This window comes from Thunnus maccoyii, chromosome 9, assembly GCF_910596095.1.
Source record: "Thunnus maccoyii chromosome 9, fThuMac1.1, whole genome shotgun sequence".
Taxonomy (NCBI): Eukaryota; Metazoa; Chordata; class Actinopteri; order Scombriformes; family Scombridae; genus Thunnus; species Thunnus maccoyii.
In genome coordinates, this window is record NC_056541.1 from 16,418,699 (window position 1) to 16,444,292 (window position 25,594).

The 25,594-nt window shown below is 40.2% G+C and overlaps 1 protein-coding gene across 1 annotated transcript in view; it reads right to left on the reverse strand.

The window, feature by feature from the left end:
* grid2 (glutamate receptor, ionotropic, delta 2) overlaps window positions 1-22,894 on the reverse strand; it is a 554,413-nt gene extending 531,519 nt beyond the window's left edge. Inside the window, exon 1 of the mRNA XM_042421919.1 lies at window positions 22,433-22,894. Coding sequence (XP_042277853.1) covers window positions 22,433-22,520 — 88 coding nt within the window. The 5' untranslated portion in view covers window positions 22,521-22,894. The remainder of the gene's footprint in view (window positions 1-22,432) is intronic.
* Window positions 22,895-25,594: the final 2,700 nt, after the last annotated feature.

Consider the following 25,594-nt stretch of genomic DNA (forward strand, 5'->3'; position numbering starts at 1 on the left):
GGACAGGTGCATCGGAGGAAGGTGCAACTCGAAAACAATGAGAAGACTCTCTCTCTTAAAATGAGCAATAAGTGCAGTAGTAAGCGAAACAGTGTGCGGGCGTTCTTCTCATTGTTTACATCATCATCACAAAATGTGTTTTCTAAGTCAGAATCTACAGTTCAGCTGGTTGTGTGCTGAGAAATTAAATGGTATGGTCTGGTATGGTTTAAAAAGTGCCCTGCAGTCTCTTACTGCATGTCCCTGCTGGCCATGACAACCTAAAACTGAGGCATTTACATTTAAAAGCTGTATTTGCTATGAAACAAGCAACAAAATAAAGCCTCACATTCAAAGCCTGGAGGATGAGGTGTCATATTTGATTCAACATTTGATTTCACAACTTTTTTTTTTTCCAGTTTCTCCAGGAAGAAGAAAAACTGTTCTATTAGGCTGACACCTGTTAAAAAAAAAACATTAGTTAAGTATTGAGCTTTTTTCCTTTACATCTTTGTTCTGTTCTTTCCTGTTTACTTTTCTGTGGTCTGCTTTTGTCTTTAATGCAGCATCTTAACTCAAAAGTTACACATGATGCCATTACGCTAGTTAGAAAAAACTGCATTATATGTGTAATAACAGACAAAAGGATTCAGTCAACATAATGAAGTTATTAGATTTGATGGTTTTGAGAGCCCATGTAAGATCCACTTGCAGTCTAGGTAGCCCTTGTGGTAACTGTCACCATATTCGAGCGGCTATATTGACAGCATGCCAGTAATATATGGCAAACAATACATGCATGACATTTATACAAAATTATAGTTGAACCAAAATATTTCAGCATGACTGTAGAGCAGAGCCTCATAAAAGTTGGCATTACTCTATGTGAAAGAGGGACTGCATATTTTTGCTGTGTTGAGGATTTCCACCCAGGGAATACAGTCACTATCTATTGCATAACAACCTAAAAAAAAAAAACAGGTTCATAAACCAGAAACACCCAACCATATGTCTTAAGGCCATAGCACAAACATGTTGTTGCTTTGTGGAATAAAGTGCATATCATTTACAGATTTTTGGCTGTCGAGGACACATCTTTCTCCCACTGCACGCTGACTCCTAAATTAACAAAATCCACCCAAGATCTTCTGCTGTAAGATGGCAGCTATTTCTATGTGCATTACAGCACAAGAAAAGGGAAAACTACATTACAGTGCACTGATTATTTTTCTTACTTCCTTTTTAAATAATATTTCCTGGCTTGTAAGTGTTTCCCCACTATAGTGTAATGTGAAAAGGTTAGTCCCATTCAGGGATTTCTCTCAGTTTGTTTTCAAATCTGTGCCTAACCTTTTGCTGACACATAAATTAAGACCCAAAACCCCCAGGAAAGTAGTACTGTGATGACATGATCAGTATAGACATTGTACATATCACTTAGCCCCAGTGGCTGATGACTTATATTCCAAAAACATATTTTATCCAAGTCCTTTAGGTACAACTTAATTAGGTATATTGTTACAACACTCACAAATAGACATGCATTTATATTATACTTAACTGTATTGGCAGTTAATCATTAAAATATATATAGAAAATCTATATTGTTCTTTTTTTATATTTCACAGATCACTAGCAAAACATCTGTACGATGACCAACAGCAGCAAATTTACCTGACAGATGCTACAGACAAATGTTTAACAGGTAAACGGGACGTATCTGTCAAAGCCAGTAAAGGTTATTCAAACCCCTATAACAAACTCCATTTAAACATTGGCAAAGTAGCATCGACCTACAGATGTCATTACCACAGCCGACTGTTAATTCTTGTCAAAATGACAACGTGTCAAGTTCAAATCGCTGCATCAACACTGCTTGGATGAAATGGGAATGTGAGCAAATCAAATAAATCTGCGGGGATCAGCAGAGCTTTTAAACAGTATTTCAAATGAGCTGACTACATAATAAGCTGCTGTTTAGCTTCTTCCCACAGGAATGCATAATGTTGACTCACTTTTAACATTTCGTGTAACCTCTAGTTCCCACTGTTCCTCTCTAGTAAGGCTAAATTTTAGAAGCGCTGTCAATTTTTTCTATTCAAAAAGCCCTTTACACCTTACACAGTTCTCCCCCTGCATACTGCATATATTCACGGATATAGCCTCTATCTGCATACACACACACACACTGACTGACATTTTCACAATAGTACACATGCAAGCACACACATTTAAACATACTGTACAGAGCACTACACACTGAAGTGACCCTCATAGTACTCACACATACAGTATAAGAGCAGGCACACACAGCTGATTTGGTTTGACTGCACAGTAATGCGCTGGAGTTAGATGGCTGTCCAGTGTGTGCATAACCCTCGGCAACTACATGGAGATGGAAAAATAAGACTGTCTGTTCTCATATTCTGTTTCTCTGCTGAGCTGCACAGCCAGACAGGACAGGCCTGCGATAGGAGTGGAGTGTTAGTGTGTGTCCATGCATGTGTGCATAAACAGATGACTGCCAAGGTCTACCACCTCTACTGTGCACTGTTCATCTGCTATGTATATTCTTCCACACTAACAGACACAGAGAGAACATTTGCACTAAAGCTATTCTGCTGATTCATTTTTCAATTAATTTGGTCTATAAAATGTCAGCAAGGAGCATCATAATTCACCCGAGGTGGCACCTAACAAATTGCTTGTTTTGTCCAAGCAGCAGTTGAAAACCTAAAGACGCTCTGTTTACGATTACACTGGACGAAGAAAAGCAGCAAATCCTCTGATGTAGGGAGCCAGAACTAGGAAATGTTTGACATTTTCGCTTGAAAAATGACAGAAAGGATTTATAATCAAAATAGTTTCTGAACAAAAGAACTGATAAATTGACCAGTTGTTTCAGTCCTTATCAAAACCCATTTGACATTTGTTTTATCACTTTAATCACATTTTTATACCCTCAAAACACTAAAAAAAAACAGTAAAGATCAAGGAGAGGAGAGGTAAATATCTGACAAAGAATGGAAGCCGGACAGCTGCAAGATTACACTTTTCCATAAAGCCATAGTAAGCCTTGTTGTCATGCTCTAGTCTATATTCTACTACCTTTATGCAACACTAAACCAGGAAATACTTTGTTGACATAACGTAGTAATCCACCTGAAGCCTCCTCACACACACGTAACTGCGTATAAACAGGACAAATCCATGACACAATTCACAAAAACGTCCATGCTAAGACTCTGACCGTTGGTAAAGAGTTCGCATGTGCTCATGCATTAATGTCACAGCTCTATTTTTTGTCCAAAATCAATTAGATTTTAGTGATGTATGTTGACTTTGGACTCTTGCTGCCTTGAAACTACAATACATACTAATCCATTCATGCTCTCCCTCTCACCACTAAACCTTCCCTGAATTACAGCAGTGTCCTATTGTGCATGTCCTGTTCTAAGCTCTGCTAACTCCCTTAAATGTGTGTGTGCGATTTTCTCTGTGTGTGTGTGTGTGTGTGTGTAGTGTGCACTATAGTTTTTAGGATAATGACAAATAGACGATTTGGGAATGGAACACAAAGCAGAGTGACCTTTCCTTACAAGCATTTATATGCAGCATACACAAAAAAACGCCCACTCATATTCTCTCTCGCTCTCACACACACAGGTCACCGGAAATCAGTGGAATTAATAGGACCAAAAACAACAATATCCTGACGATTAGAGCTGGGACCTTCAGACTAAAGAGGATTTGCAGCTTAACTTTTTAAGATTTAGCTAGGCTACAAGACTTATGCTCAGGACCACAGTGTAATTGAATAAGACATTTGCATAAGGATTACCAGTACCCAGCTCTAATTCTTTTTATTTAATACAGCAAAGAGATATTTTCAGTCAAGTGAATAATGGTTATAAATAACAAAGGTAAAATAAGCGCACACTCTCTTCCTCTCACTACAGTGTGTTCTGAAGGGTGAAGAGAGTAAGCAAAATGAAGAGATTCAAATTATACTCATTTTCATGACATTGCCTTATGACTTACTTTATGGTGTCCTAAATGTAGCTCTATTAGTGGGGCTTTTACTTGGTGCATGTAGTGTAAATGTTTCAAGGGTCTCATCTCCTCTTAAACCAGGACAACACGTTGCCTGAAGTATGAAGCATTCCTTGAAGCTATAAACACAAAGGCAAGGCTACACTGCACACAGCAGTATCCTATAACTTCTCATTTTATTGAAACGATCTACATGAACAAGGATCAACTAGAAAAGAAATAAATAAATAAAAAGGGGCAGTACAAATAATTAAATGCATCCACTTTAGTTATATATAGATTTTGAAGAGGGACGTGAGAGGAAAGAACAATTGGCCTACCCCTTGTTAAATCAGACACAATGTGTAGTTACCATTCAACAAGCTGAAGCAATAAATAATGCAATACTTGTAAACAGTATTTCAAAAGACCCTTTCTCATACCCATTAAGCTGTTCTTTATTGTTTGTCGGCTCCATCCTCTCTGCGTCTGGACGCTACATTAAACAGAAAGACTGAGTCAGCTGCAGACTGGCTCTGCAGTGACAAAGATAAAGAGACTGGTCAGTCTGCATTTCATATCAGCTGAGAGACATGAACACTACTCTATAATACAGAGAGACTGAAAAGCTTTTCTCAAAATTCACCCACGCAGCCTTGTCAACAAACATTAGCAGAGATGGCATGAACTGAGACGAAATTTAGAAAGACATTTATCTTATTTAATGTAGCGAGACGTGGTTAAAATGTTTTTGATGACAGAGACGCGTGGTGATAGGCACACATACATCTTACAGATACAACCTGGATAAATGATTTCCCTGAAACCCAAGATGGTTTCAGGTGGATGCCCCCTTCTAAGGGATCTCTCAGGTCAAAATGTGAAGAGCAGCCAGCAGAATTTACAGTAAACAAATGAATATTCTGAGAAAGCAAAAACCAAAAAAATAGAACAGTTATGAAGCATAAATTCAAAGCATTGTTTTAAAAATATTACTGCTATAGACATTCTCTCTCAGTATTAGTGTTTGTGTTGTAAAATTTCTAGCACTAATCATACCTTCAAATATTACAGCATCCTGCCATTTGTGGTTTGCTTGCCTTATAAGACATCAGACATTTTGGCATGTCAAAGCAGGAATAGAACAAGTGTAATTAATAACAGTGACAATGGCTGCATCTCATCCCAGGGCTGTGCTATTGTGCATAATGACTTCCTGGGAAACTTAAATAAATTTGAGTCATCATTAACAACATTAGGGCTTTTCCTGCTTTGACAAGTCAAACTACCTGTTGTGAACAAGTGTATTAAAATCTCTAACGGCACAAAAATGATCATTATTGTGATGACAAGTATGGCAAATATGGATCAATATTACCTATTATTTATCTTCCAATCATTGACTGTATATAAAGACGGACGATGCGTCTCCACCTCCTACCGCTATGCAAAAGCGGAGACAAAATAATTTCTTTCTGGGAGCTGCCATCTTGCTTGTGTGACATCATTTGGATCCAAAGTCTGTAGAGTTGGGAGGCGGGATGACGACCCGCAGCTTACACCCCCTCAGCTGTCCCGCCGCCTTACGGAGGTTTAAGAGTAGCTGTCACAGCTGTCAATCATGACGTCACACCCCCTTTTTATATCATATTTTGATATTTTAGTTTGGCTCATGTCCTATCAGTTAACATTAATGGGGCAGGATTTATGACCTATACTGCAGCCAGCCACCAGGGAGTGATCGAGATGTTTCGGCTTCACTTTTTGAGAGCTGTCATGGCGTCCATCTTTATATACAGTCAACACTTCCAATGTACCTCCACTAAAGTTCTCAGTAGAAAATAATTTTGTTCATTGATCACTCGGGCAATCAGTCTCTAAATAAAAACATTTAAACCTTTTCATGTGACAACATTTAACATCTTACATCATGAGACATGTTCTAGCTAATAGCAGAAAGAAGGCAAATATGAAGAGTGAAGACTGGGGGAAGGGGAAAGAATGTAATCTATCCAAAAATGCAATGAAAGGAAAGTAAAGAAAAATAAATGAACATTTATATTTACTTCATACTGACTTTCTTAATAAAGCTGTAACGCTAGATGAAGACGGGCAGGGGAAAAGTAGACTGAGAGAGCAAGTTAGAAGCAGTTTAATTGGAGGATGGAACCAGAGAAGAGAACAATCCAAGGAGCCCAAGCTATTCATAGTGTATGGATTTTTTTGTTTGTATTTATTTTTTAAGCTGAGTCTATAGTAGTAAGTAAAGACCGCAATCTCTCTTTGCAGTACATGCCTTTGAGTTTAGGGCAACATGTCCTAGTTTGGCCTCCTTCTAGGTGACCTACACATAAAGTACTGTATGTGACAGCACTTCTAAATCAGTATAATATAAGCATTAGTGATGCTGTAGTGCTCTAAACATAATGAAGGAAGATTCAGAGGAGGTAATGACTCAGACTCTACTCACAGTAAAGACTTTTCCTTCTCTCACTGTATAAAAATGAGTACAGCTATGAAATGATCTGACTGAGGGTTTCCAACACTATGCATTTATCTGAAAACAAGTAGAAAGCACTTGAGATAATCACTGAGAACAACAAAAAAGAACAAGAACTGCAAAATGCAAAATCAAAAGAGGAGCAGAATATGAGCTTGATATGGAGAAAAACAGAGATGAGTTTTCCTTTAATTGTAGGTCAGCAGACGGTTAAAAAGCCTGGAGTGAAGAAAGTGCATGAGTGGGCAGGAGGAGGGCTGCAGAGGAGAGAGGCTGAGACAGTTGAGTAAAGGAAGAACAATTGAAAAGCAAAAGGGAGAGAGAAAAAGAGAGTACAGAGTGCTGTCCACAGCCAGACAGGTTCTAATGATGCTGTCTCAGTAACAGATTCCTTCGTGCAAGAAGTTGTGCTCGAGTTTACTCTGAAGTAAGATTTTTCTTTAGGGGTTCCTAGTTTGGAATCACTAGGGAAACATTTCTGTGTCATACTGAGATTTTTTGGGGATACAGAACAATGTAAGACAGAAAAAAATGTAGCTTATAGCAAATGAAAATGTCATAAAAATACATTTTCTTCTCAAACTGTGAATCTTGCATACCGCCTCATCATCTGAATGTCATATTCATTTCTGCATCGAGTTTTAATGTTGGATGGATTAATTATGAATTCTTTACACCCACAGAAATCATTGAGCATAGACAGTATCTTTAAAAAGTACTATTCTGGTTTGAGGAATATAAAAAATAGAGATGTAAAAAAAAAAAAACAAGACAAAGACGTGACAAAGAAGACTCGCTGCATCTCTCTATAAAAAGGAATCTCTGTCTGTATGTATGTTTGTCCTTCGCATATCTCGAGAAACGTTCATCCAATCTACTTCACACTTGGCGGGTGTATTGTTGGGGAAACAAGCGAGCGCACTCTTAAATTTGTGCAATTTGGACATGTGACACATTTAATGTCAATAAACTTGGAATAAACAAGCACTGCTCGCTCTGCAGCAGCAGGTTGGGGCTTCTGGGCTCTGCTACTGCATGTCATGATCAGAGCTGTACAATCCTGCCATGAGAGAGAGAGGAGGGGATGACATCTCTCTTCATTTGATAACGTTAAAAGTTAGGCTTTGTTGTGGGTTTCCCGACTCATTCTAAAGACAAGAGAAAAGAGAAGAGAGAGGGCGAGCGAACTGAGCGCATGAACAAGAGAGAGACAACAGTGGAAAGTTTTCTCTGAGAGAGAGAAAGCCTGTGAATGACAGGAATAAAACGTCATTTTCAGATTGTTTCATGGCGGTTACGTTCTAAAGCAGAAATAAACATCCATCAAACACTCAACAGGTGATTTACTATGGAGACAGACGCGCTTTGGTGCAATTCGGACATGTGACAAGTATGTAAGTGCAGCTGAGAGCTGTTTGATATAAACACAGTCACATCACAGTGGGGTGGGGCTTCTGGGCTCTGACTTGTTGAATGGGACAAAGGCACGCGCCCCCCTCAGTTAAACTGCCCAAGAGAGAAGAACGAGCACACACAGGGGAAAAAAAATATGTAGAGGCAGTAAAATTAGCCAATAGGAGCACAGACACATTTGATTGGCAGCAGAATCAACCAATGGAAGGCCATAGACTACTTCTATGGTTCAACTTTGGTTTAGTCCCACTAGTGAAGTTTATGTCTGGATTTAAACCATTTAATTTATTCAGTCCATGTCTTTTTAATTGATACGATTGTCAATTTATACATCTATATATCTATATCTATATATATATATATATATATATATATATATATATATATATATATATATATATGCGCGGTTCTGGAGAAATAAAAAGCAATCAGCCTGTTCTGAAGGCACATTTTAAACAGGCACTGCACTAATTATCTAAAACTATGTCTAGAATACAGCCGTTTTCATAAGGCACAAGACACATCACACACACAACAGCCAATACAGCATTTCCCAGGAGCTACCTGCAGTAGCCAACATTCAGCCCCTTTAATCTGGATGCTGTAACTATTACAGTGACTGTGTAATCAGCACAAAAAAATGCAGCCCTAATCAATATGCTACCTTCCCCTCCTTGCTACCACAGCCCGTGGCATTCATTGCTGTAAATAACAATGAAGTTTTTATTCGACCTGCTTGAGGATACAAATTTGTAAGCGATTATAAAGCTGTGAATTATGTCACATTGGGGGGCAGCTGAGAGACAAGCACTTGTGGATTTATTCAGAGCTATACATCCACACAGAACACAATGTACTGTATAAGGGGAAATACAGCACTCAATTTATAGTATGCTAATAATTTAGCTGTAAATTTTGAGACATGCCACTGCACAAACATGGGACAGTGAAAAAGAAATAACATAAACTACTAAAGGCATGTATGAGATTCCACCAATGTCACCTTTATACTTATTCTCATCATGTAGTGTTGGTTAAATGGCCGACTCTTGCCCCCCTGCTGTTACTGTATGTCCAACATATTTATCATTACCTAATGTTGTTTGCACTGCATAAAGTGTCCGCATAAATCATTTTCACACTGCATGTTTTTAGCCTCAGGATCTGCATTGCTGCAATCTACTGTATGTGGCTCTGCATGGATGCACATAGAGGTAGTTTGACTGTAGTAAACATGTGGAGCAATATGTAGTCCACTCACCAGGTGTATACGTGCTTAGCTTTTATAACCCAGAGGCAGGATACAATACAGTAAAATACATACAGAGGATACACTATTCATTTGGAACATATTTCATTGTTACATCAGTTGAGTTTTGAACCACTAGCGATGCCTCTAGAGCAATGAATGGATGAGCAGGTATTGTTTTTATCAGCTGTTCTACCTGCACGTGTACAAGGACACACACATGCACAGGGTTGGCACAATGCACATGTTGGTTGTTTATGTGCATGTTTCACATTTGTTAGCACGTAAGGATACTCACAATGCATTTTGCTTGACCCCTTGAGTACCTTTTAAAGTAAGGTCTTATTGTCCCTCTCATAGAAAAGTATGTACTATACGTGTCAGTTTGTAAAACATCTATTCCTAGAGACCAAGATTGTACTGCTGTGCATTCAATTTATTCAAAAACCTCTTGATTTATTTTCTCTATGGGGGGTTAATGGCAACAAAAACAAATGTGAATGTGTTTCAGATAGTCAGCTACACTTTGGCTGCAGTGGGTCATTAAATGAGGGTTACAGCTGCAGAGGGAGGCTGCGGTCTGTGAGTCAGGCCAGCCATGACTAACGTGCAATTGGTTTAGTTGAATCTGATGTTGCGGTACAACGCATTATATCAGCAGGACTGAACGAGTCAGCTCACTATCCACTATCTATTAAGCTCTCACCTTATTTCTCATTTCTGATTCAAGAAGTTGAATCACAGTTTATTCAGGTTATCATAAGTGGCTAACCACAATAATCTAATATTTGTAGGCATGATAAACAGTGGGTGCAATAACAAAAGTGGTGTGTTCCTGTGAATCTGCAAACCCAGGAGAGGGTTTTCAGAATACAAAAATGCAAACGATATGCTAATATCTGCTCTTACTGATCTCTCCCACTCAATTTGTTGATATTCTTTTTCAGACCCTAAAGGAGCACTCGATTGAAAGCTTCAATCCAGATGGGCACATGCAAGCCGCTTTGTGACGTGTTGCCAAGTGTGTCAGACAAACAAACACCACATTACGATTCCACGACAGCGATTAGCAAAGCGTTTAACACCTCTCAGTTCCGATGCCTGTTTCTGTAATCACTGACAGCATATTAAACATCAAGGGGGAGGTGGAGACAAAGGGGGAGAGAGGAGAGTGATGGTGGGAGGGAAAGCAGGGAGAGGGAAGAGGAGGGCCAAAACATTAGTGGAGACACAGGTACAGATAAAAGAGGGCACGATCCAGAGAATAAAAATAAAAGGAAAGAGTGAGGCTGAGCCAAAAGGGGGAGAGAGAGAATAAATGAGGAGAAAATGGACCGGATGGGATGAGGGGAGAAGTTGGATATAAAATGAATAAGAATGGAAGTATGACAGAGTGAGAAGGAGAATAAAAACCAAAACCATGAAGGAGAAAATGCAGAGGAAGAGTTCAGTGAAAGCACAGAAGAAAAGTAGGTTTGACCAACAGCAGACACAGACCAGAAATTCACTGTGATGGGAAAAAATTAACCAGTATTCAATGGGCACAAAAGCACACACACACACAGACACACACCAGTCATTTACAGTAGCGTATGTGACTGCAGAACAAGTAAAGTTCAACCAAAAAACTACAAATTATCCACAGCTGTGCCATACATCTGGGTTTATGACGCATTTGAACTTAGTAGTCACTTATTTAAACTGTGTGTTATTTTTTCTGTGATGGTGTGTGTTTGTAGCCTTCCACAAAGCAGCTGTTTTTCCCACGTAAGTGTTAGAGTGGCAACATTAAGTGTTTACTCAGGCATTTGGTATTCTGGACGCTCTTGGATTTTCTATGTTACGTCAACAGCAAAAAGATAGACTGTCACATTCAAAAATAGCATAAGGAGGGTGACCATAAGTGTAATCTCTATAAACAGATATCTGCATACGGATGCAGAATCTGTAGGCAACAAGACTTTGGTACTGGAAGCCTTGTGGTTTCCGTTTGTAGTCCATTTGTAGTCCAAGTAGTATTTACCAATCACGTTTGAGTGGGCTTTGGTTGCATGCAGGTAAACAGTACGTGTGGAGAGCAAAAACGGTGGGACGCAAAGGCTGTAATGCAATCTCAGAACCCATCGTCTATCATCTGACAATGATTTTGCTTTTTTTTTTCTGCATTCATATGCATATATCTATTTATAGAGATTAGCCTAAATGTCGTCTGGACCGTCTCAAGTGCCTAATTGGACTGTAAACACAGACTGGTGCATTAAAAGAGAAGGTCTTGGCCCAGATATCCGTTATCCGGACATCTGCTGGCTACACCGGAAGCCCCGAAATATTGGCCGTTGCCTCCAGAGACTAAATCGTTGATGGGTTCCAAGATTGCCCTCAGTGCTACCTTATTTTAGATAATGGACACTCTCCAAAAGAAAATTTCTAAAAAACACAAAAATCTAATGATTAATGACATGAGTAGCAAAGTAAGGCTAATAAACTCTTGGTATCCCATGATTCACTTTGATTTTAATTTTGATTCAGGGAGCAACAATCTGACTATACAACAATTTTCAGTGCTATACATTTAAATTTCTTATTTCCATTTTTATCATTACTGTATATGACTCAATGACATTTACAAAGGCAAAATCATTAGTACTTATCAATCATGAAAGTATTAGGTTGTATAATGTTGCTATTACTGTTTTAGTAGTGTCATTTTCACAATAGGTTGCATCTCCAGTGAATTCAACATTGAGCAACACCATCAAGTTGTTTTTTCTCTAACTCTGAGTGGAAACATGCAATATGATGATGTCAGTTGTAGTATCAAAATATTTTAATTTTGCTTTAAACAACAGTCTGACTGGATTAATCTTAAACAACCTCTAAAAGAAAAGAAACTGCCAAACATCATTTGTTCTCTCTTTCTTTAACATTGTCACAATTCTTTTGTAGGGCAGCAACTAACAATTATTTTCATTATCAAGTCAAAGGTAACAACAGTCCAAAACCCAAAGCTGATCAGTTTATTACCATGTATGACAAAGAAAAAGAGAGCTACAATGATTAGTTGATTAATTAATTAGTCTATTCATTTTCTTTCATTTCAGTAAGTTTTTTGTTAATCAATGAATTGGTTCATTTTCAAGCAAAAATGCCAAAAATTCACTGGTTCCAAGTTATCCAGACTTTGCTGCTTTTCTTGACCTTACCGTAAACTAAATATCTTTGGGTTTGGATCGTTGGTTTGACAAAACCAGACAGTTGAAGATGCCCCCTTGGGGTCTGGGAAACTTGGATTGACATTTTTTATTGTTTGCTCATGTTGTACAAATCAAATGATTAATCGAGAAAATAACTGGCATACTAATCAATAATGAAAATAATCGTTAGTTGCACCCCTAAACAAAACTGAAACCTGCTCATTTTTAGCATCTTTGCTTAGAAAATTACTAAAATTAGAATTAACGACTAATCGTTGCAGCTCTACTCTTTTGAACTGTAAATAGTCCTTCATTAAAAAGAAATACCATTATTCATAAAGCACTATTTTTAAATCCTCGTTAAATAGTTTTGTCAAGGTTGAATTCTTTAAGGGAGAATCAATGCATAGAAGAACTGCTCATTTTTCCCCACTCTTCATTACAATTTACAATTTTACAATTTATTCTTCATAGATGAAATAGTTCTTTCTAAATATATGAAAGCAGCCGTGGGAGTACTGTGAGAATTGGCAGCTAAGGTGTGATAAAATTAGAGATTTAAAATCCTATATTACATACTAATGAACAGGCATGATTTGTTTTTGATGTGTGAAGTTAATTAAGGTGGTAAAGCTTTCCAGTGTTGACACACAGAGGTTGGGCTGTTTGGTGCGACACAGGAGAAAATACTGCACCAATGATTAAAACACAAAGTATAACAAATTGTACATATAATTTCTCAGAAGCCTTGGGCAACTGTCTTTCATTTTATTTCTTGTTAGGTTGTAATTTTACTGACCTTAACAACACTAGGCTTTACAATTCTACTGTTTAAAAAATATTATTTAAACTATTATGTTCATTAGTGTTAAGGGATTAACAAGACATGTGATAGTGGAGGATTTAGTTAACTTCTAGACGTGTTTGTGGGTGGAAGTGGGTGTTCTTGAAGTAAAAGTGAAGATGGATTTAGTATCAAGGTATCACAAGACACGTGTGTACTCATATTTGAAAGGCTGTAGTACAGTGAAGTTCACGGCCAACAATTTCCATGCTTTACATTTCATTTACAAATGACTGAAGGGAGGAAAGTAGGTATTTTTTGTTTGTGCTTTTGTGTGTGTGTGTGAAAGTGTGCCTGCATGTACACTGTAGAAGAAACTTGTCAATGCCATGCTTTCTGTATTTTATACAGTCGTGCTATGAAAAACAGTCTGCCCATGATTGGTTGTAGAGGAAATAATTCAGACAGAGAGAGAGAGAGAGAGAGAGAGAGGCACTGCCAGCAACTGAAGCTGGCATTCACATACACACACATACATGAAGACACACGAATATACACACCCACACAGGCAGACATGTGCCCATACACACAGAAAGCAGTCTGGAGACATGCTCACAAACAAGCCTTTTGAGATGCATGCAAGTACATGCAGTGTGCACACTGCTTAATGCCTAAAGCAGCTCACACACATGCACGCCTGAGATGTTCACACATACACAGTATATACACAAAACACATTTTATGCACATTTAGGGCACCCTCTGCTCCAGTGAGACACAGCGCAGATTGCTGGAAGACTAAAACAGCATTCGTGTCGGCAGAGACGGCGAACACGATCATGAAAAAGAAAGAGAGTGAAGAAAAGGCAGCAGTAAATATTCACTCTACTGCAAAGAATGTAGGAAATAAAGAATGGATGAACACCAGGCAAGGACACTTACACCTACATATAGTACATGTGCACACAGTACATGCCATAGAAATGTGCACGTATGCACACACACACACAGATAAAACTGACAGTCATGCTAGTGCTTTATCCTTTGAAGTTTCTCTCATCATTAGCATGATTACATAGACCTACTGCACACCAAGCATTCTTCCCTGGGAAAGCTCACTGCATACAAATGGTATTATTCTACTGCTACTGTTTGTTTAACATATTTGTATTTTTCTCATCTCTGAATAATAATTGCCAAATAGTGTGATTAATTCCTCAGTGTGAAGCAGTGAGAGTGGTTACGGAGCTGTGTGCAGTGCGGAATGTCTCCACTCTGGTCTTGAAATAGTTTTCAATACAGCTCATCATGCATGTGTGCCTTACATACAAACATGGTGACACATTATGCGTTGCTGCAAAAGTGTGTTAAGTGATCTTGTTCAGAAGCACTCAAGTCGCAGAATTTCCACAAGTTTAGAACATGAACTAATATATAAAGACCTATTCTGGATTTTACTCAATTATTTTATCCAGGAAACTCAGTCAACAACCTGTGTACTAAACCAGGCTACTGTTTGTGTGAAAAACAAACTTCCATCCACTGCAGGGCCTCTATAAGCAGCCAGTTTTTTCTGCAATCAAAGGAAACATTGACCAGAAAATGTCAAAATGTGTGCACAACATACAAAGTACAAAGCGAGAGCTCTTACATTTTTCATGTTTTGGATATGTGTTGGTGTTTGCACTCTATATGCTTGCATCTGTGCTCACAGAAGCTGTTTAAGTCAGTCTCAACAAAAAGCAAGCTGACACTTGTTCTGGTGAACAACAAAGGTTCTTGTCCTCAGATGACATTAGGCGTGTGTGACTCTGCATGTGTCGACAAACACAAACACACAATACAATCATCCGGGAACAAGGGCCTGTGTTGTACAAGTTCTTCCCAGGCCATCTGGTCTGTTCTACCTGCATCACTGACTGCTGCAGTGAGATGAAGCACCTTCTGCAGGTCTGTGCTGTCTCTCCTCACCCACATCTGCAGTCAGCCTCAGACAAGCAATCATACTTCTTCTCACCGCTACCTGTCAGTCCATCTCAGCCTCAGAAACACACACACACACACACACACACACACACACACACACACACACACACACACACACACACATACATACACATATTCCTCTCTCTTTCTCTGTCTCTGTGGCCTGGTTAAGGGTTCTGCCTCAGTGACCAGGTACAGACGTCAGAGCTGCTGTCTGTCTCTTTCCTTCACAAGAGGATGTACAACAGTCTCAAATATCACAAAAACATACACAAACCAGACACACAGTTTGCACCTCTGTGAATCATAGTCACATACACACACACACACACACACACACACACACACACAAAACACCGGCGTACATTCACACAGAAATATGAGGTGCTAAATCTTTCCAGTCAAAGATAGCATGGACCAGCACATCTGTCAGCACTCATAGATACATAACTCAAAAGATATGAAGCATTTTATACACCCTGCCTATCCCCCACCCCTCTGAATCGGTGCATAACTGCAGATTAAGATACACATGTGCGCACACACACAAACAGAAGTTGATAGTTCAAAAGAAGAAGCAGTGTTGACAGCTGTGAAACTCATAGACAAAACCAGGCAGGAACAGCCATTCACGCACACTGCGATGTTAAGAAATCCTTCTCCATGGAAAAGACCAAAATAGCACAACTGAAAGAAAAATTAGGCCATGCTAGGACAAGTCTCCCTCTCTGTCCCCCACCCCCCCACAAATAATGGAAACCCCTCATTCTGTCTTTCAATTCTTTCCATCTAAATGACAGAAATCCTCCCCTTTCTCTCTCCACTGTTTAGAGAGAGAAACCCCCAGACGCATGTCCACACACTGCATGGACTCAATAATCTCCTCACCCATCCTTCACTCCCTTAACTGAGCTGAACTTTTTCTCACTGTTCTCTCTCTTCCTTTTTTGCAGAACATCAAACTTTAAATGCTTTGTGAAATCCTTGAATGAAGTGTCTACGACTTAAAAAATGACTGCAGAGGTAACACGACCTGTTAGACTGAATCCCTCCAGGATCTGCTTTTCTGTGTTTCCTCCTCTGCTCAGTTTCCTTTTCAGTCTTCCCACTATATATTGTCACAGCAAGGAAATACTTGAGAAGTGTTGCACAGCTGCTTTTAAAAATGAGATGACAGTAATGAATCTAATTTATCAATGATTCAACAAAAATCTGGGCCAGACATTATTTAGTAGTGCCAAATGGTAAAAACTAATTTACATAGTATGAACTGTTCTCTGATGTATTTATTTACAGTGTGTCCTGTACAAATGTCCCAGTGTACTGCAAGATAAATGAAGCCAACTGAGTCTTCAACTATGATTTCAGATGTATCAGATAGATCAGATTGTTGCAGGCCACACCGCAAAAGAATGAAAGAGAATGTCACGACAAAAATTGTGCCAAAAATGGCTCTGAATATTGTTTGAATCTCAGGAATTAACAGACTCACTTCCAACTTTAATTGCACAGCTTCTATTGGCTTAAAAATGCTGACTGAATCGGAAGACAAAGGAAATCTAGTGATCCATCTTTTCCTTTTCATCCAAGACTCCATTCATTCAATTACTATTTTGCTGTGATCTAGCCAGGAGCAAAAAGGCGAGACAAAGACCATAACCACGGAGGCATCTGTAATATGTGGCTGTGGTGAATAAAGACATCATGTCACATGGAGCCATTTCATATTCATTTGAATATTCCGTGCCCTTGGCATTTGAAATGTGTGAACAGCTATGAATGATATTAATCTGTTGGCTCAGACCAAGCTTTAAAACTCATGAAGTAGAGCCTGGACAAATCCAATATACTGTATCTAAGTGATTGGTATGTGTGTGCCTGAAAGAGAGAGAGAGAGAGAGAGAGAAGTGGGCCAAACATGACTTGAATCAGGCTTTCTCGCTGGCTTCTCTCTCTCTCATCTCTGATGCATGGTGAGCCAATGGATGCACTCTGACACACTGCATGGCTAAAAACCAGTGTGACTCCGAAGTGAGGACTTAATCTGGCTGCATAAATCACAGTGACTTTTTGAGTGTAACTAATCAAGAGCACACACAACCACACATACTGCCACGCTCTCTGTCTATCTGTATATCTCTCTCTAACAGACACACACATGTGCAGAATCCATACGAACGACCCTCATAAAGCAGCGGCCCATTGCCATGCAGCACACGATGCGGAGAGGGCTAACAGGCAAGCGGACTCCCCCCTTCCTTCTGCATGCTGATCATTAGAGAGAGAAAGAGGGATAGAGACAGAGAAAGAGAGGGAGAGAGAGAGAGAGACAAGGATGAGGCAGTGATGCCAGCTCCTCAGCAGCTCAAATCACATTTAATGCCTCGACAGTGCAAGATGAAAACGTCTGCTGTTCACTGCTGTTAATATCACAGAAATAATGGCAACTACACGATAGGATGGCAGAGATTTGCAGTATAGACAGCTAAAAATGGTAGAGATGAAAACAAAAAGTACAGTTTCTCTCACTTTTGTTCCCCCTGCTTTTACTTTCTGTCTTTCATTCCTTTTGATGACCTGCAGGGGTTTCACAGGGGTCCACTTTGGGACCTCTCTTGTTCAATGTCTATATGCTTCCTTTAGGCCAAATCACACAGAGTAATTAAGTAGCCTACCATAATTATGCAGATGACACGTAAATCTACATATCACTTACATCAGGTGACGATGGACCTGTTGAATCTCTGTGTCACTGCATCCAAGACATTAATGACTGGATGTGGTAAAATTTTGTCCAACTAAATAGAGATAAGACTGATATAACTGTCTTTGGAGCACAGAAAGAAAGACAGAATGTCGGCTCTCACCTTGACTCCCTGTCTCCCATAACTAAAAGTCAAGCCAGAAATCTTGGTGTTATCCTGGACTCAGATTTAAATTTCAATAGCCACGTCAAATCAGTGACTTCGTCTGCTTACTACCAGCTAAAAATATTGCAAGTCAAAGGAATAATGTCCGAGTAAGACCTAATAAGGCTTAACCACATCTTTATTTCCAGTAGTCTGTTCACAGGGCTTTCAAAAAAAGCTCTTTGGCAACTCCAACTTATTCAGAACACCGCTGCCAGGGTCCTGACGAAAATTAGGAAATACGACCACATTACACCAGTTCTAAAATCCTTACACTGGCTACCAGTCACTCAGAGAATTGATTCCATAATCTTGCTGCTTGTCTACAAATCACTCTGTGGCTCTGGGCCCAAATACAGCTCTGACATGCTTGTGCCATATGAACCTTCTAGGACCCTTAGGACATCTGGGGCTGGCCGACTGGCTGTCCCAAGAGTAAGAACAAAACACAGTGAAGCAGTGTTTTGTTATCATGCAACACAGACCTGGAATAACCTCCCAGATGATATTAGACAAGCCTCGACTCTGATCACTTTTAAGTCAAAGCTAAAAACGTCCCTATTTTACACTACCTACTCTACCCTGTAATGGTTAAAAAATATGTCATTTTAGCTTTTAAATATCTTAATTTAATTGTTTCTGTTCAGGATCCCAACAGAGCTGACACGGGCAAGTACGAATTTTCATTCGTCTTGTCTGGGTAATGCTTACTTCCGCATGAGTGAACACTATATGTGGGTGGTTGGGGGGGCAGAGCTTTACCCTGTATGATTCTCATCCATCTGTGAATTGTGAGGTTTTTGACCAAGAGTAGAATCTATGCCTTAGGGAGTGAGATCTGATGTAAATATCTGATCAGGAAGGAGAGGAGATAATAGTGGATGTAAAAGTGGGAGTATTTGTTGTGTTCTTTTATCTTTGTATTTCACTGGGTCTGAATTGCACTATTTTACTTTTTAAGGTTTTTATCTTTTGTATCTATTGTTTTTTACCTTTACTTTTTTTATTACTCTGTAGAGCACTTTGAATTGCCCCAGTGTATGAAATGTGCTATACAAATAAAGCTGTCTTGCCTTGATATACATCTCTCTTTGCCTGTCTATCTCTCTCCCTCTCTTTTCCCCCGTTCCATCTTTAGCAGCAACAAAGAGATTAAAGAGGGATTACTTCTGGCAATGTGATGCGCCTACTGGGTATAGTACTTTTTTTCTTTCTCATGCAGTCCTAAGTCAATATGATGCACATACAAACTCACACATAGACAGGTCAGCATTGTATTGTATGAGTAAGAGAGAAGATAGGAGTGGAAAAAACACCGAAAGTCTAGACGAATATAAATGATATCCTCTTGCAAAATGTGAAATTCTGACGTGCAGATACCACTACATTGTACATAGCTTCTACTTCTTTAAAAACAATACCAATCATAATACTCCTTCCTGCATTTGTTTCCACTATATCCATAGCCTGGTTTATCTGCAATTCCCCAGGTCTGCTGCAGAAGTGAGGATAAAGAGGAATTGATGGGGGGTAGAGTGAGAGAGAAAGGCAGAATGAGAAAAGAGAAGTATTGTTTTTGGGGTGATAACCTTATATTGTGATTCAAAGTACTTGAGGCTAGCAGGGAAATGAACTATTGATTAGAAATAAGGTGTGGGGCAGAGAGAGAAGACACAATGACTGAAATCACACCAACCGCCCACGCTGATCCTTTGTCCTCTTAACACACACAAACACAAACGCTTACATACACACACACTTGTTTATACTGAGGGAAAAAGTATTAATGCACTGCTTAAATAGAGTTGTAACTAACCAGGAATAAATTCAGCCAACCAATAAACTAGACACTGTCTTCACTGCCTAGTCTACTAATTGGAAAACACTCACTGGCCTGGTTTCCACTACAGGGTCAAGGAGGAATAGCTGGGTTTTCTCATTATCCATGTCACTAAATTTGCCCCTCAAACATATATCTGGGATTTGTATGGATTATGTTGCAAACTGGAAGTGATTTGAGAGCTTCTACTTCTGTAAATCCCATGTCTGTACAGCCTAATTTTACCCACTGACTGGTCTTAATACCATTCCTCATGTTTTATCTATCCACCTTTATTGTTTTCTCTGTGTATAAATATAGACAGGCAGATAAACACATGGGTGCTGAATAGGATCAAAGAACTGTTTGTTATTAAGTATGCTGTCTGTATGGGTGGCTTTTTTCTGGGCACTGATCAAGAATATTTTAAATGTTCTTATTTGTTATTTAGTCTACATTCATTGTCTATTCACTGGCCAAGATCATCAGTTAGGTTACATGCTATTGTGAGTCTATACTGAGAACCTATAGTCAGTGAGACAACACATCTGGAAACTGCATTATAGTCCCAATTAGCCTAGATAGAAAGCATATAGAAAACCTTGACCTAGTTTCAGTAGCTGACAGGAACCTCAGTGCAGTGGGCCTACATAGCTGAGGGTCTCTGTCTTATTCTTGGTAAGATAAATGTCTCATAACCAAGGGATTTTAGTCACATTGCTAATGCTGTTATCTAAATCAACTTACAGTCAGTGAGCAGGTAAGATTTCAATGCCTTGCTGTGAGACACTTGCAGAACATGTGGCTGCTGCTGGGATCAAAACATCCAGTCACAGGGTGATCTGTCTAACCAGTGGATTATACTGTCGCCCCCCCTCAGTGTCAGAGCCACAGCATACAACTCTGGATGTAAGATGAGGCTTCTGCACACTTGTGACATGACAAATACTCCTCAAGCCTACCTGCTGCACAAAGATAGATCATTTTAATATCTTCCCACAAAAAAAAACAATTACAATAAGGAAACCAGTTAAACTATGAGTTCATCACTGGCATTCTCTGTAATATTTGGTTTGATTGGCATACCACCTGCATTTTTCATTACCTGCAAATTAGATGATACACATTCACTCGACAGTCAGCTCGACCTGTGTAAATCCCATTCATTTGGCCAAGCTGCTGTTGTAAGTCTGATATGAAACGTCCCCTTGGTCTGCAGCCCAGAGAAGACCTCAGACTGATCCAGCTCCTGGCAGACTATGTCCAGGTAGCGGCTAAATTGGCCTGGGGTCTGCTCTGTAAATCAGCTGGCCAGGGTCTAAATGGATCAAATTGGCCAGTCCCATCCCCCCTGCCAGCATAATGCAGCAGGGTTAGATTGGTGGGTTGTAACGTGTTACATGTGTGTTTGAGTGTGCATATGTCTTGAAATATGGATGTGGTCTTGGCCATGTGCATAATGCAGTCAAAAAACAGTTCAACATGGACAGGTGCTTATCTTTCTGCTGGTGTCTGTGTGTGTGCGTGTGTGTGCGTGCGTGTGTGATTGGACGTCACTCTCAGGCACGCACCTACACACTGCTCTCTCTCTCTCTCTCTCTCTGGTCTATTGCCCATTCGAGGCCACCGAGTTGTGCAACGATCATGTGTGCCCACCACCACCTCGCGTCCTCATCTCATCCTGCAAGACACGCTCTCCAGCGTCATCGCTCTCTCTCTCTCTCTCTCTCTTCTCTCTCTCTCTTTCCCAATCCATAGCCAGAGCCAGAGGCGCTGCTACACACCGCCTGCAAGAATACGCTCCCTGATGTCGAAATCACACTTAACACAACAGTGCCACACTTTGCCGGTGGTGGTGGACGGCAGAAAAGACGTTAGAACACAAATGTCTTTTTTTCCTGGCACTGCAGTACGATGGAAGGTAGTAATGCCATTGTGCTTCAGGAAAATGTAAGTAGAAAATCTGCTGCCACCCCGGATAATCCCTCTGCCATGCAGGGCAACATCACGCCATCCCAAACCACCTGTTTTTCACACAGCCATTATATATGAAATTCTGAGGTACGTTGCACTCAGTAAGTGCAGACTCTTTAGTTTGCATTTCCTGCCTTCATCCATCAATTCATGTGTCTGTTAATGATATTAACAACCACCTGAAGTAAACGACTATAAAGCCTATATCAAGTACTACAGTTTACATATGCATTTAATGCTCAATAATATCCCAACTCAAATGCAAACTTCATCTGCAACGATTATCCACAATGGCGCATAACAGGCTATAGGTACATATAAGTTGGTTATTATCCCAGTAATATGAAGTGGATGTGCCAAATATTCAGCTGGAAACCTATTTTAAGTATGGTAATTCCATCGTGAAAGCAATAATCTACATTCATAGAAAATCCCACTAAATAGCAGAGGGCGTCAAAGAAATCGTCAGCAATGCCGTGATTCAAGCAGCGCAGCGCATATCAAAGCTGAAACCTCCAATCTGTTTCCTGAGAGACGCACAGAGAGCCTTATTGTGGCCGAGAATTAGATGAGGAAAAAAGCGCAGGAACTCACCGATGTGGATGATTGAATCCGAGAGCGCCGACTTCCACTCCTGGCTCCAAAAAACGGCAATGAGCAACATAGCCGAGATAACTTTCATGTTGTCCAAAGATATTCCCCCCCCAAAACCAAAGAAAACCACAGCTCTCTGAGTGAGAGCGAACAGAGTTGAAATCCCGAAAACCCGAAGCTTCTTTTTTTAGTCCATCTGTAGGGCGGTCAAGGAAATTCCCTGTAATCTCTGCCTTGATATTTTCTTCTCTTGACGTTAGAGTGTGATGCTTGTCTGTAGAGGAAAAATAAGTAGAGATTCCCGGGTAGTCACGGAGTGATGCCCTGTTGAAATTCCTCCCAACGTTAAATCATATTCTGGGCGAGCAGAGAGGCGCTGAGCCGCAGAGAAAACCAACCGCATCCAAACGCCGACGCGTTAAGACGAATTGAGGAGCTGGGTGATGTGTCCGCTGATTTAAAGGAATAAATCTGTAACCATTCGATAACGGGAGGGGAAAAGCTAGTTATCTTGAAATGCAGGTCCTGTTATAATGACCCGTGATTCCCAGCCTTTCAGACCTGGCGACGCAGTTCCCCCCCCCCTGCACCAATCACCAAACCACCAGCAGCAGCAGCCTCAGCGGACCAAGCCAACGGCCAAAACTTCCATTTTTCCCAGGGGCTTTTTATTTTTCCTTCACTTAGCCCGTCTTTCGATATCACCAACGCCAGAATACACAGACGAACCAAGCGACTTTTGTTGGAGGGGAAACAAATGCCAAATGATGAAAAGCCTTGTCACATGGCATTAAAATAAAGAGGTACCATATTCCGAAATTGTCTCTAGTTTCCTGTAGAAAGACGGGGATGGAGAGGGTTCTTACACACACAATAAAAGAGAGCTCCAAAGCCACACTTCTTTTCTGCGTCAGGAAGGGAAAATGCAGGCTAGGCTATCTGGACAAAAAATTAACAGAGGATGCGCGCAACGACACTCCGCGGTCCGCACTCCGCACTCCGTATGCGGGTACTCGCGTTAGCCCCAGCACGCACGGTGGCTGGTGAAGAGGAGGTATGCCGCGTCCGTGTGGGAGAGGGAGAGAGGGAGAGAGAGAGAGAGAGAGGAGAGGAGGGAAGGGAGGGAGAGAGAGAGAAAGAGAGAGAGGGGGAGGAGACCCAGGAGAGAGAAAGAGGCAGCAACTATGAGCAGCAGGGGCGCGCATCTACTGTCTGGCATTACTTTTGAGAAAGACAGAGACGAGATGTGTCTGTCAGGGCGGGCGGAGGGATGCAGAGGGGAGTCTGACGGTGAGACAGACAGATGAAGAGAGGGGGAAATCTGCCAACCTTAGCTCTGCCATGGTCAGCTCGGGCAGACATCCACCAGCTATCCACTCACTTGAGCAGCAGTAAAAGGGGGTGCCTGTTGGTTATCATACTCATGATATATGCGGTGATCTCGCTCATCAACTGAGGACTGATTTGACAATTTTACATCAGCTACATCGTAACAATGACTTTCTCTGATGGTGTGTGATTTGAGGAGAATCCTGCATCATTGTCCCATTGATCAGTACTATTGTTCAGTTCACTCACATTTTTAAAAAATGGGACAGGATTTTTTTCCTCTATCCATCCATCCATCTATCCATCTCCATTCCTCTAAAAGTTATTTTCTTTCTAACTATCCTTATGTCCATCTATCCGCACACCCCACTCATCCATTTATCCATCCCTGCCTCCCTGAAGGATGCCAGTCCCCAGGGTTCCTCTTAATCTGCCCCAGACCTTGGATTAGGGATTAGGAGGGTTTGGATCCTCAGGCTACCATTGGACTGACTGTTTTGTACGCATTCAAGGAACGGGAGATTAAACTGACAGTGATACTGATGCTGTGAAAGCTGCTCTCACCTCTACTTTTTTTGAAGCTATTGATTATTAAATGTTTATATTACCACTCACGTTGAAGGGGAACATCTCTTCAGTGAGTGAGCCGTAGCTGAAAAAACAGGAGATAAGAAAAAAGGAAGATATTGTGCAGGGAAAAATGGAAGATGAAAACAAGATAAAATACTTAAAGGCAACAATATCCAATGTTTGTGCTTGCATCAAAATGAAATAAAAGATGTGGTCTGGATATCGGTGATATTGAAGAAATGACTCTTGAACACTGGGAGAAGACAGGCGTAACAAGGCATGCCATTGATTTTTCACTTTTTGCAGATTGAAGAGGTTTTTGGTTTTTGTCGTACCTTTGAAACATTTTAAACAAGTGAGAAGACCTTTGATTAATATGCATGACTTTTACATCTTTTATTACACACACACTATTTGAATTTATGGCACTCAGACATCCATAACCAAATACTCTTATATTAACTTTCTAGCAGAAATACAACTTTCATAATTTGATATGACTAATTCATGAAAAGCCATCAATAGAGAAGGCTCGACCTTCTTTTACATTTATCAGCATTTAGCGTCATGAAATAATCAGTAATAAACTGGATTCTTCTGTTCATTGTGAAGCCTCCAATAAAGTAAGACCTTGGAGGTTAATGTTTAAATGTCTGACATGTTGGAAAATATTTGGACTGCTGCTGAGCAAAGACACTGAGAAAGTGTAACCTTGAACGACACTCAGACGATTGCATCCCTGCGTCACACGGTTCATGCATTTCTGGAAATCTCCTATTTGAAAGAGGAAAGTCTTGCACAAGATGGGCACTGGACACTCAGACCTCCATATCTATCCCCTGTGTTGGCTGAGGATTGATTCTTCACTATAATCCCTCTATCATTGGTGTACTAGTAGCTGAGAACAGTGTGGATACTGATGAATGGGTATGTATGCTGTGACCCTGCAATGAATACACGTACACATGTATCTGGCAGCGGTAAATAGACTTATACTTCACATATGTGCGGGTTATTACTGTCAGATTACATCCTCCGATTTACAAAATGCAATTTTAGGGACACGACGGTAAAATTCATTGACGTTTTATATAAACCTTCAATTCCAGTGGGAATGGATAAAAATAATTTTGTGGTTTTTCACATTACAGCAGCAGTGTTGGCTACTCTATGTGCTCATCCTCTTTATTATTTACCTCTCTGTTTACCCAACTAGAGAATTTGATCTTGTTTCAATGAAAACACCATAGGATTAATCCTTAG